The 13,137-nt window shown below is 47.1% G+C and overlaps 1 protein-coding gene across 2 annotated transcripts in view; it reads right to left on the minus strand.

Annotated features, from left to right (window-relative positions):
- Positions 1–13,137, minus strand: part of TRMT44 (tRNA methyltransferase 44 homolog) — a 93,505-nt gene that overhangs the window by 17,905 nt on the left and 62,463 nt on the right. For both annotated transcript variants that reach the window (XM_056555034.1, XM_056555035.1), the window contains exons 8-9: positions 12,681–12,864; positions 967–1,351 (exon numbers count right to left, since the gene is read on the minus strand). In XM_056555034.1, the coding sequence (XP_056411009.1) occupies positions 967–1,351; positions 12,681–12,864 (569 nt within the window). The remainder of the gene's footprint in view (positions 1–966; positions 1,352–12,680; positions 12,865–13,137) is intronic.

Consider the following 13,137-nt stretch of genomic DNA (forward strand, 5'->3'; position numbering starts at 1 on the left):
CCGCAGGCGTCCAATGAGTGCTGCCCTCCTCTACTCTCGCACGCTGAAGGCCCCACTGTACCTCTAATGTGCACAGCAGTTGGAGCTTTGTGGCCATGACAGTGTTAAAAGCATTGCAAGTAAAGATATTGCACTCTCTATATAGATTACGGTGCTCAAAGAGGGTCCCAATCCTTCATCCAAACATAGAAATACATTCGGCACTCATATAATTTCAGAATTCGAGATTTATCGTGCAATTGTTGCAATCTAACAGATTTATTTATATGATTTTTGATCCGAACAATGGATCTTCATCAGATATCTATAGATTGCTGCGGAGGCAGGTGCAATATGGCCTATAGCCAGGAGAATAGGAAGCTGGTGTTGAGCGCACACCACACGATCATGAGATCACAACACTAACCTCCTATTCTTGTGGCTATCTATAGATATCTGATGAAGATCCATTGTTCGGATTAAAAAATCATATAAATAAATCTGTTAGATTGCAACAATTGTGGAATAAATCACGGATTCTGAAATGACGAGTGCCGAATTTATTTCTATATAAGTGTTAAAAGCATCGCCACTACATATCGAATGTCCCTTATGCAATATATACAGTATGAGGCAGAGGGAAAGTCACCCTGTTCCCCCTATATACAGAACTGACCTCACCCTCCCCCCCCCCAATTTATGCCCCCTATATACTGACATTACCCCACCCCGCTTTTATATTTCACCAATATACTGTATTGACCCCATCCTCTCATACAAGCCCCTATGTACTGACCTCACCCTTATTTCTTTATATATGACACTTTGGGGGCTCAGGAACCAATTGCTAGTTTTCCATAGAGTTATGGACTCAACATACACTGGTTTCAACATACAATGGTCATCCTGGAACCAATTATTATTTTATATTGAAGGATCACCGTACATACATACATTTCAGCTATAACAAACAGTATAAACACTTACTCCCTCTATTCCATGACTCCTTCCCTCCATCTGTAGATAGGTCATCTTTTTCTTCTATTTCAGAACAAAGTAGTAACTGAGCGACTTGTAGGACCACCTTCTCAATAAAGTCCCTGGGAAGTAACGCACAGTTCCTGACTTGTTCCACTTTGTCTCTAGGTCGGAAGCCTGATATCCAGTTTTCTGGTGGTGTCTTTAGGCGACTGTTCACACTGTCTGAGTTGACGTCACCATTTGCAGAGTCAGCGTTATGATTACAGGTCTCAGAAGCGGCTTCGCTATTTCTACACTCGGTCGTATGACTGGAGATATACTGCGCCCTCTGTGCGTCCGCCTGCGCTTCCTCTGCAGGAGAGTAGCACCTTGACTTCCCGATAAGGCACACCTGTATTTAGGTTATTAGGAATGAAATATTAAAATCCAAATATATAAACTACTTACTGCATCAATGCATTCAAAGTAACTAAAGGGGTTATGCAGAATTAAAGGGTTATTCTGGCCATCTAATCCCCTATCAGAAGGATCTTATCTCCCATCCAAATGTCTGATTGCGGGGGTTCACGCCCCCTTCCATAGACATGAATGGAGGGGGCGTGGCGTGAAGTCAAGTCTCCAGTCCCGGAAACTCTGAGGTTTCGGTTACTAGAGCAGCAGCCCAGAACGGGGATAAGATGTCTATGGCCGGATTACCCTTTTAAGAACAAGGGGTCTGCTTGTTTTTCCTGAAACTCTTGTCCTTATTCACCTGATGGGACTGAGCTGCAAAATTCATGGACAGCCATGGTGCCCATTGTTTCTGATTACTGACAACACCTTGAAAGTATATATTGAAATTTGAACTGTGTATTATATTTTGAAGCTGCATTGACTGTTCTGCAGCTTCAGAGCTAATATTTACCATGACCCCATGTCTGCACAGAGATTGGCATTCTGGGAAGTGTCTAATTATATCAGTACAGTCATTTGATGTGGAAAAAACTAATGGTACCCCTGGGAGATAGGTTTACATCTAACCTGTTGTGGGTTTGCCTGCAGCAGAAAATCTGCAGAAGATTTTGATAGTATTAAATTCAATGGGTCTGAGGAAAATCCACAATAGTGGCAAATTAGCAAATTTTCCGTGAACCCAATTTAAATGGGCACTGTCAGATATAAAAACTTTTGATATGTTGTAAAGCATGCAAAACCAAAAAGGTTTTGCAATTGCTTTCATTAGAACATTTTTAGGATTTCATATTGAAAAAGGAAGTAAAATAAATGGTCACTAGGGGTCCCCCTGCCTCCTTCCTGGGATACATAACAGTCCTGCAGTGTCCACTAATCATCACCTACGTCATGGACCCACTTCATGTCCAGAGCTGCAAGTAAGTGTCCCTGCATGAATATATGTGTGTGTGTATATATATATATATATATGTACATGTGTATATCTGTGTGTCTATGTAATGTGCGTGTGTATGAATATATGAAGTGAATGTGTGTATCTATATAAAGTGTGTATATATGTAATACAGGGGGACAACTGTATACGGGGGGCTGCTGTATATAATGGGGGGACTGCCACTATATACAGCCTTTTTGCTGGGAGTTGTAGTTTTGCAACAGGTGGAGGAACACAGATTGCAAGAACACTGCCGTAAATCAGAGTTTTAACAATCACATGCCTCCAGCTGTTGCAAAACTACAACTCCTAGCATGCCTGCACAGCCAAACGATGAGTGGGCATGCTTGGAGTTGTAGTTTTGCAACAGTTGGAGGAACACAGCTTGCAGCATCACTGCTATGAATCAGAGTTTTAACAATCATATGCCTCCAGCTTTTGCAAAACTACAACTCCAAGCATCCCTGGACAGTCAAAGGATGTGTGGGAATGCTGGGAGCTGTAGTTTAAAAAAAGCTGTAGGCACACTGCATTTGTGTGTGTGTATAGCATAAAACCAGAGAGGAAAGGGTTACAGATCAGAGTACTGTAATTGGTTGATTGCCCTGCTCGCTTCCAGACCAGTGACTCAGAGCAGCGTGAGGGAGGGGAAGGAGGGAGAGTGGTTATCACAGTGAGGAGAAGAGAGGGACCCGCCCCCTGCAAGTTGATAACAAAAATCTAACTGAGCAAGATCAGCAAGTAAATAAAAGGTAATTAAGTCGTAGACACAAAGTCGTAGAAATATAAGTCGTAGACACATTAAAATTCCATGTACATGATCAAGATGAGGTACTGAGCAACATATACCAGTTTAGTTTTTTTGGGTAATCTGACAGGTACGCTTTAAGCTGTTAGGGGTGTTTCTGTCAACAGGTGTGTTGCCAGTTTCATATGATAGTTGTAAGTGCAGTTCTAAAGTCTTATACAGGATGTAAGTGAAAGTAATGTAATGCACTGTATGTACACAGTGACTCAAACAGCAGAATAGTGAGTGCAGCTCCAGAGCTGCGCACACTATCCTGCTACTGGAGCCACTATGTACAAATTTCCTGTATTGATCGCAAGTTATATTCTGTGTTATACTCCAGAGCTGCACTCATTTATCTGCTGGTGGAGAAAAATACAGGAATCAATTCAGACTCTGTGCAGAAAGTATTGTACATACAAAGTTGCCCTTTTAGAAGAATAGTGAGTGCAGCTATGTGTGGAATACAGGCTATAATACAGAATTAGTACAGAATAAGTAATGTAATGCATGTACAGTGTGACTCCCCCCAGCAGAATAGTGAGTGCAGCTCTGGAGACAAATACAGGATGTAACTAAGCATTAGTACAGAATAGGAAATGTAATGTCTGTACACAGTAACTCACTATTCTGCTGGTGAGATCACTGTTTACATACATAATTTATCCTGTGCTGATCCTGTGTTATAATCTGTATTATACTCCAGAGCTGTACTCACTATTCTGCACTAGTGGACTACAATACAGGATGTAATTCAGGCTCAGTACAGAAAAAGTATTGTTATATCAGATAAGTGAGTAAAGCTCTGGAGTATAATAACGAATGCAACTCAGGGTCGGTACAGGATAAATAATATAATGTATGAACACAGTGACCTCACCAGCAGAATAGTGAGTACAGCTCTGGAGTGCTGACCAATTAGTTGCGGGTGTGGTCGTGCTTCAGCTGTGCTGTGTGTCTGCTGTGTCTCCTGAGCTCCAGGGATTTCCACCTGTTCCACCTGGGGCCTGCTTCCTCCTCCCCAGGGAGGGAGTGGGTTTCCAGGCATGAGTGAGGGAGGCGAGGCCCAGGCTTCTGCTCCTCGGACTAGGCCGCAGGGGAGCAGTAGAAGCCAGCAAGCGGCCGGAACATCGGAGGATTTGGGGGTGAGGCGTTCCACCAGGAGTCGCAGCAATGCTGCTCCAACTCCCCCCACAGAGGCGAGAAGCTCCAAGGTGGGATCCTCCTTGGGAAAGCTGGGTGCTGCCAGTGGAAAGCTGGGTTCGTCCGGAAGAAGGCAGAGTGCTCACGGAGGTGAAGCCGACCTCAGTGAGGAAGGCTGGGGAGTGCTGAGGACCCGGGAGTCTATTTCCACCAATACCTCCCGGGTAAAAAGTCACCTCCGTGAGTATGAAGACGCCTGTAAGGCCATCAGGAGGCTCCGAGAGGAACTGCGCTGTGCCCGTGCCAGAGCCAAGGTAACTCCTAAACGGAAAAAAAACTGAGATCAAGGCAGAGATAAAAAGACTTATGGCTGACATGCAAGTTTTGGAGGAGAGGAGAGCAGCATTACTGGAGAAGAGTGGTCCATTTAAAGAAAAATTGGAAAATGAGGAGCGCTTCAGGGTGACAAGAAGAAGAAAAAAATAAAAGGTTGATGGGGCTGCAACCTGAGAGCCAGGTGGATGATGCGGAGGAGATGGAGGAAGAACTACAGCCAGATCCACCTGGTGGCCTGCGGCAACAGCAGCAGGCCCCGTACAGTGGGCCCCCTGCACAGCAACCAGCAGTATCACCTGCCGACTCAGGAGAGGACAGTGACAGCAGCTACCAGGGAGGGGCGCTAATGGCCCAGATCCGCATGCTGGAATCCCCAGTGTGTCCTCAGAATCTGGTGTTTGGAAATGAGCTCCCAAATGAGGCACCTGGGGGTAAGAAGAAAAAGAAGACCAAGCCAAAGCAGCAAGAAGTGGTGAGTTACATCTACACCCCCCTCCCTGTAAACCCTGAGTCGGCCGCAGGGTCAGCTCATTGTGCAAGCCCCATTACCCAGCCCAGCCCGTGTTCTGTGGTGGACTCGGTGCAAAGGTGCGGGGAGAGTACAGATACTAAAAGGGCGCAGAGCTCCATGCCTGTTTGCAGTAGCAGGGATGGAGCAGAGAAGGCATCGGCCGCAAGGCCGTACAGTGAGGGCGGCCCAGCGGTGGGCAGAGAGGCAGACTCCGGTGCTGTAGTTCGCTCCCCTGTGGGAGAGGGGGGTGACTCAGTGCCGGAGGTAACAAAGGGCATAACAGACACTCCTAAAAGTAAAGAAAAACGTTTATTTTGCATTGGTGCCGCTGATCCCATTGATCAGCGGCGCCATGAGAAGACTGGAGATGATGCTGATGAGGCGGAGGGCACTAATAAGAACAGGGCTGGGGCCTCCTCTAGACTGGGCAAGCATGCTGCCCGGTCCCTTAAAGGGCCAGCGGAGGTTGTCCCAGCCCCAGTGCCCCGTGATGCTGAGGCAAAACGGGAAAAAACATCATCATCATCATCATCATCCTCGTTTCCCGGATTTGCTATTTCTGGTCCAGCTAGAGTGAATGAGAAGGTAAATGGGGGTGCGGGGTGTATGACTGGAGAGAGGATGGAGGTTAATGTTATTGGAGAAGGTGATTTTGCTGTTGCTGTAATTGGGGGTGGTGGTGATGGGACTACAGATGAGGCTCTTGGAAACAATGTTGTTGGGGGAAGTGCTAATGTTGTCATTGGGGGTGGTGGGGATGTTGTCATTGGCAGTGGTGTAGGTGTAGGGTCTGGTCCGGTTGCCCCCCCAGTGGTGACAGACCATAGGAGTTATGCCAATGTCACTGCTGGGGGAAGTAGAATATTTTCCTCGTCTCCTGACTCTAGGGACGGTTTATTGCAGCGACGTCTCCTGGAAGCTCTGAAAAAGGGGGAAAGGTCGATTAATGTAGAGGGTAGAGCAGTTGATCTGTCTTTCTGGATAGAGAGACACGGTCTCTCTGCCTTCCGAGAGGAAAGAGGGGGCGATACTGTGTGGTCCCTCCCAACAGCCGGGGCAGGTAGTAACCGTAGGAATGTGGTTCGTCTTCAGTGGCAGGGCGAAGATACGTGTCCTTCAAGGACCACATTGGTTGAGCTCTTGCTAAAGCTGGGCTTCAAGGCAGTCGATATCTTCGCCTTGATACATCCCTACGGTACTCCTGAATTCGATATCAGTTTTGTTCGGCCAGAGGGGCTTGAGCTTTTCTGGTCGAATTATGAATTGGTAAAGAATGAGCCCGGCTGGCGAGACTTTGCCGTACAGGCATTGTCTCGTCAAAACGAAATAAAAAAAGTGACCGTTTTGACCCGTAACGAATCACTCTCTTGTGTTGACATCATCACCTGGTTAGGACGGTATGGCGAGGTAATGGGGGTCCCGCAGAAGAACAGGGACGAGTTTGGCATCTGGTCAGGAGCCTGGACGTTTTTGGTAAAACTTAAGCGTTCAGGAAATACAGTTACCCATATTCCATCCTCTGCCTTTCTCGGTAGGGATCGTATCCAGATTTTCTACCGGGGTCAGCCGAAGCTCTGTCACAGATGTGGTGACCCCACACACTTCAGTGCAAACTGTACGGTGCAGAAATGTGCCTTGTGTGGGGGTGTAGGCCATCTTGCCGCATCTTGTGCAGAGATTAGGTGTCACCTGTGTGGTGACTTAGGTCACCCATTCAGTCGTTGCCCTCGTTCTTTCGCTAATGCGGTCTTGTCCCCAGCGGGTGAAGATCACGAGCCGGAATCTGCTGGGGAGGGGACTAGCAGGGGTGGAGGAACTGAGGGGTCAGTGAGGAACAGCAAGAGAAAGACACCAGCCCAACTAAGACGTCTTGATAAACGCCAAAGGGATAGGGTGATGGGGAAAGCCCGGGTCACCGGGACGACCTCCCATTCTGTCCCAGAGGCCAACCTTGCTGCTGAGACCCCGAGGGATGGCGAGTTGAATGAGGAGGTCAGGAGGATCCAGAATGAGGAAGGTGCCATCTCCTCAGATAGCGTGGAGGAGGATGATGGGGGATGGCAGAAGGAGACACGAAAGCGGGGTACAAGTAGAAAAAATGGAGATTTAAGATCTTCTCCCACCCTGGTCCAGGTGCCAAAGGAAGGCAAAACTGACTCCCCTCTGGTTGGCCTTTCCAATCGATTCCGACCCCTCAGGGACATCTCCTCCTCTTCTTCGGAAGGGGAGGATGAGGGGGAGGTGGCAGAGGGGCTTCCAGGGGGCACCGAGTCCTCTTCCCCTGGGGAGGTTATGTCCTCAGGGGAAGGGACTGGCCTAGAATCTGGAGACGAGGAAAGTAAAACAACGTCTGGTGAGATGGACACTTCTATTTCTCTAAAGAGGGTGAAGAGTTCTTCTGATGTGGAGGGTGAGAAGGGGAGTGGGAAAAAGAAAGCTGTTTAACTCAATCACCCTCGATGGCGGCACCCTCTCCGTTGACGCTGGCGTCCATTAATGTCGCCAGCATTAAGTCAGATACAGCTCGTTTTGCTGCCTATGATTTTTTTGCCCATATTAATGCTGATATTTTATTTTTGCAGGAGACCAGGCTAACAGATATGTCATCTATCTACAAGGCTAAAAGAGAGTGGAGGAATGGGCCCTCCTACTGGTCTCTTGGGGCCGAGCCGTATAGCGGAGTGGCAGTCCTTTTTACCGCAGCGGTAGAATGCCGACGGGTTATCGAGTTAGAAATGGGGAGGTGCCTGATCTTAGATGTCCTCATGAGGGGACAAGAACTTCGCCTTATTAACATCTACGGCCCACAGTCTAAATGGGACCGGAAGTGTCTCTTTATGAGGATCAAGCCCTATCTTTTTACAAGTCGGCAGGTGGTCTTTGGAGGGGACTTTAATGCTGTCACGAGGCCCCAAGACAGGGGAGGTGCCAGAGACAAGCTGACTTATGATAGCGTCGCCCTTAATAGCATAGCGAGTGAGGCTCGCCTGGTGGATGTCCACATCCGGCACACCCCAGGCCACGCGGGATTCACCTATCATAGGGGTAGTTGTAGGTCTAGGATAGACAGGTTTTATTTAAAGGAGGAAGCCGTCTCTTCAGCAGTGTCTGTTGTTGAGGTGGAGTTCTCCGATCACTGTTTAATTATGTTTTCTCTGAATGTCACAGAGACCCCCCGGATGGGCAGAGGCTATTGGAAGTTGAATTCGTCTCTCTTGGAAGAAGCGGAGATAAGACAGTCCTTTGAGGATTTTCTTCAGAGCCAGGTACCATTGCTGGGCCTTTGTAGCAGTAAGTCAGAGTGGTGGGAGATCTTCAAGGAAAGGGTTGCGAGATTCTTCCGCCAGCTCTCAGGCCTCAGAAGCCTAAACAGGTACCGCTTGTACCAGGGCCTGAGGAAGAAACTTGAGAACCTTGTCTCGACTAGAGGTAGTCGTGATGATATCTCCAGAGTGAAGTCCTTGCTGATGAAGTGCCAGTACGATAGGCACGCATCTTTGGTTTTTGAGAGGGATTACGGGAAGTACCGCTCGCCCGACCCTTACAGAAACTGCAAGATGTCAGTGAATAGTAAAGTAGTCTCAGGACTGATTGATAGTACGGGATCCTTGAAAAGGTCCAGATCAGGGATCCTGGAGGTCGTCAGATCCTTCTACTCGCACCTCTTGGGAAGGAAGGATCTAGATCGAGATAAGGTATCAGCTTTCTTGGCTGAAACCGTCCCTGAACCAGGAGGAGTAGACCCCTCTCGACGTTTTGACAGAGATGATCCGGGAAGAGGAAGTCAGGATGGCTATTGATGGGCTTGCCCTCAAGAAGTCACCCGGTCCGGATGGCTTAACATCTGAGTTCTATAAGACCTTTAAGGACACTTTGGTTCCCCTCTTGACTGGGGTTTTTAATGAGTGTCTATCCTCGGGCACTCTGCCAAAGTCAATGAGGAGGTCAGCGCTGATCATCCTGTCAAAGGGTAAAGACCCATCCCACATTGAGAATTGGCGTCCCATAGCACTTCTCAATGCGGACAGAAAGATTCTGGCAAAAGTGCTGTTTAACCGGTTGGTGGAGTTTGCACCCCGGCTCCTTTCGGGGGCTCAGCATTGCTCTGTTCCGGGCCGCAGTACATTTAGTGCTGTGCTCAGTGTCCGAGAGGCTGTGGAGCAGGGTAGGGCTGGCCACTGGAAGGGGTACTTGATGTCCTTGGATCAGGCAAAAGCGTTTGATCGGGTTAACCATGAGTACCTCTGGTCTGTCCTTCTGAGATATGGTCTGCCAGGGGGGTTTGTTGATTGGCTTAAGACCTTGTATGTAGGGGCAGAGTTTCCCGCTTGTGAATGGTTGGATTGGCCGCTCTTTTGAGGTTGGGTCTGGTGTCCGTCAGGGTTGTCCTTTGAGCCCTTTGCTGTACGTGTTTGCAATCGATCCTTTCCTTAGAAGAATTGATTGTGGACCGTTGGCGGGGGTGAGAATGGACCTGGTGGTGCCGGATTCGGCTCTGAGGGCGGTAGCGTACGCTAATGATGTCACCGTGTTTGTCTCCTCACAAGAGGAGGGCAGATGGGTGATGTCAGAGGTGGACCGCTACTCGGAGGCATCCGGGTCCAAGATCAACCGGGATAAGTGCGAGAGTCTCTGGCTGGGAGGGGGAGATCCTAATTTTGATCTCCCGGACGCCCTTCCAGAGCCCCAGGAATCTGCAAAAGTTCTCGGCATCGAATTTGGCCAAGGGGATTACCCCAAACAAAACTGGGACAGCAGGCTTAAGATCGCCGCTCAGAAGGTGGATCAGTGGAAGGGTTGGTCTTTGACCCTCCGGGAAAGGGTTAACCTGATCAAAACATTCCTGCTCCCTTTACTGATATACCTGGGCAGTGTATGCATGTTGCCAGAACCTCTTTGGACCCGGGTCTACAGTGTGTTCTTCCAAATGTTATGGGGGAACAGACTGAACCTAGTGAAGAGGGAGGTTACTTACCGTACGAGGAGACTAGGGGGGTTGTGTATGGTCAACCCTGTGGTATTCCTAGTGAATACCTTTCTTAAGACCAATATAGCAAACCTCTGGTCAGAGAGGGCTCCTCCGTGGGTATCCTCCTGTAGGGGATGGTTTTGGCCTTTCTTCCAGGAATGGGAGACAGGAGGGCAAGTGAAGGATCTTCGCACACCACACGGGCATCTCCCGGCTTACGCTACCCCGGTTCTGAAGGTTATTCGTCGGTGGGGTCTGGGGATGGGGGAGATTAGGACTCTGTCGAGGAAATTCCTTGACAAGAGGGTCCTGTCTTCTCATTTCCAGAGGCCATTGGCGCTCAAGGACTGCCCAAGTCGGGATCTGGAGGTGGGTTTAGAGCTTTTGAATTCTATCAGGATCCCCTTGAAGTTTTGGGACTTGACTTGGCGCTGCTTCCATGGGAAACTGTGTGTGAGGGACAATCTGAAGTGCAGGAGCTCTGATGACCGGGGATGTCCCCGCGAAGAGTGTGGAGGCATGCTGGAAAGCATGGAGCATTTTCTGCTTCATTGTCCCTTTAACACAGAGGTTTACACCAGGGTGGGCGCTTCCATTGGTTGGCCTCGGCTGGCCAGTCTCTCCTATGCGGAATGGGCCTATGGGGCATTCAGAAACCTTGGAGGCTGGGACCGGTGCACTTTATTCCTAGTCAGCTCAAGGGTTAGGTACTACACGTGGAACGCACGGTGTTTAGTGTCGACGCAGCGTAAAATCCTCCCTGTGGATGTGGTGGTTAGGAACATTCTCGGTGACCTGGTGAAGGTGCGTTCTCTGGAGTACGAGAGGCTGGGTGCTGGCAGGGCCTCTCGTCTATGGAGGGGCTCTGCCTTTAAAGTGCCTTAGCCGGTTGTCTCCCCCTGGTGGTGGGCTGATGCTGGCACATTAGTCTTTTTGTTTTGAGCAGTTGGTTTATGGTAATATAGGGCTTGCAGGCGCTGAACTTGAGCTTTAGGGGTTTGTTGTTTGGCTTATAGTGTTATATGTATTTGTTATTTTATTTATTGTTGTAGTCTATTTGTATACTTATATATTGTTAGTCTGTGTATATTTTATGTAATGTATATATTGTATATATTGTGTGATGCCACCTGGGGATTGGGTTTAGTTTAGGTTGGGTGGTGGGTTAAAAAGGGGGGAGGGGGTTTGTATGGGACTTTTATATATACAGAAAATCCTGGACTGGTTCATGGACGTCTGGTAACATGTACTGGGGGCATGGGATGCGGGACCAGCTCAGGGCCAAAAAAAAAAAAAAAAAAAAAAAAAAAAAAAAAGTGGTGTTATTTTGTTTGTGTTGGTTTTTATTATTTTGTATATATTATTATTGTTGTTGTTGTTATTCTTTTGGTATATTACTGGTATTGGGTTTTTGGTATTGCAACTGGGCCAGGAAAATCACATTTAGTATTAGTGTATATTAGTGTATATAGTTTATTAGTATGGTATGGGTATTATGGGTATTATAGGAATATGTCTTTTGTAAATATTGTATATATTTGTTTGTGTGCAGGAATGAGTGTGGGGTGGACCGGTGTTGTATTTTATGCTATGGTGTTGGTTTTATGATCGTTATATTGATATGTTCTGTCGGATATGATATGTTTATGTTTTGTAATTTTTTTATTGTTATGTTTGAAATTTTAATAAAAGATCTACAGGATCTAACTCAGGATCAGTACAGGATAAATAATATAATGAATGTACACAGTGACCTCACCAGAATAGTGAGTACAGCTCTGGGGTATAATACAGGATATAACTCAGGATCAGTACAGGATAAGTAATGTAATGTATGTACACAGTGACTTCACCAGCAGAATAGTGAGTACAGCTCTGGAGTATAATACAGGATCTAACTCAGGATCAGTACAGGATAAGTAATGTAATGTATGTACACAGTGACTCCACCAGCAGAATAGTGAGTACAGCTCTGGAGTATAATACAGGATATAACTCAGGATCAGTACAGGATAAGTAATGTAATGTATGTACACAGTGACTCCACAAGCAGAATAGTGAGTGCAGCTCTGGAGTATAATACAGGATATAACTCAGGATCAGTACAGGATAAGTAATGTAATGTATGTACACAGTGACTCCACCAGCAGAATAGTGAGTACAGCTCTGGAGTATAATACAGGATCTAACTCAGGATCAGTACAGGATAAGTAATGTAATGTATGTACACAGTGACCTCACCAGCAGAATAGTGAGTGCAGCTCTGGAGTATAATACAGGATATAACTCAGGATCAGTACAGGATAAGTAATGTAATGTATGCACACAGTGAGTCCACCAGCAGAATAGTGTGTGCAGCTCTGGGCTATAATACATTCTCTATTATACTCCAAAGTTGCGCTGACTTTTCTGCTGGTGGGGTAGCTCTATGTATACATTATATTACTAATATACATAATACAGTATATAACCCAGGATCAGTTAAAAGTTGAGGATTGTAGTAAATGTATTGCAATATTAATATTCAGGGTGCATGCCGGATGCACAAAACGTGGGGTGCATGCATCCTAAGGAAAGGGACTCTTACTCTTTTAGTGGATGGGATTCTCAGACAATCTTCTTCCACAATGAATCCGCACTGTGTTCCAACTTCACAGACAAAATCGAGGTATTCTCTGTACTGAGTCTTTTTACTGGATTTCCTGTTGTACTTGCCATAGAAACTGAAGAAGCAGCATGGCAGCACAAAGAAGCGGCAAGAATAAGATGACCTGGAATAGAAGATGTTGTTCAAGGTAATACACAAACAAAGGGGTGATCCACTAGGGGTGATCTATCTTCCACCACACCAACAATGTATTGTTCGGCATTTTGGGAACTGGCTGTATGGCAAGCTGGCACCCTGTATAGGAGATCTGTGCTGTGCAGGCTTCTCTCTAGACTCGCTCCCGACAGACTGCTCTTCAGTGTGTGATTGTCACAGATTGGCTGAGGCAGTGCACACCTCCCTCATCTATATTCACTGCTTTCCTAACCATGTGACC

The sequence above is a fragment of the Hyla sarda genome, chromosome 1 (genome assembly GCF_029499605.1).
Source record: "Hyla sarda isolate aHylSar1 chromosome 1, aHylSar1.hap1, whole genome shotgun sequence".
NCBI classification, from domain to species: Eukaryota; Metazoa; Chordata; class Amphibia; order Anura; family Hylidae; genus Hyla; species Hyla sarda.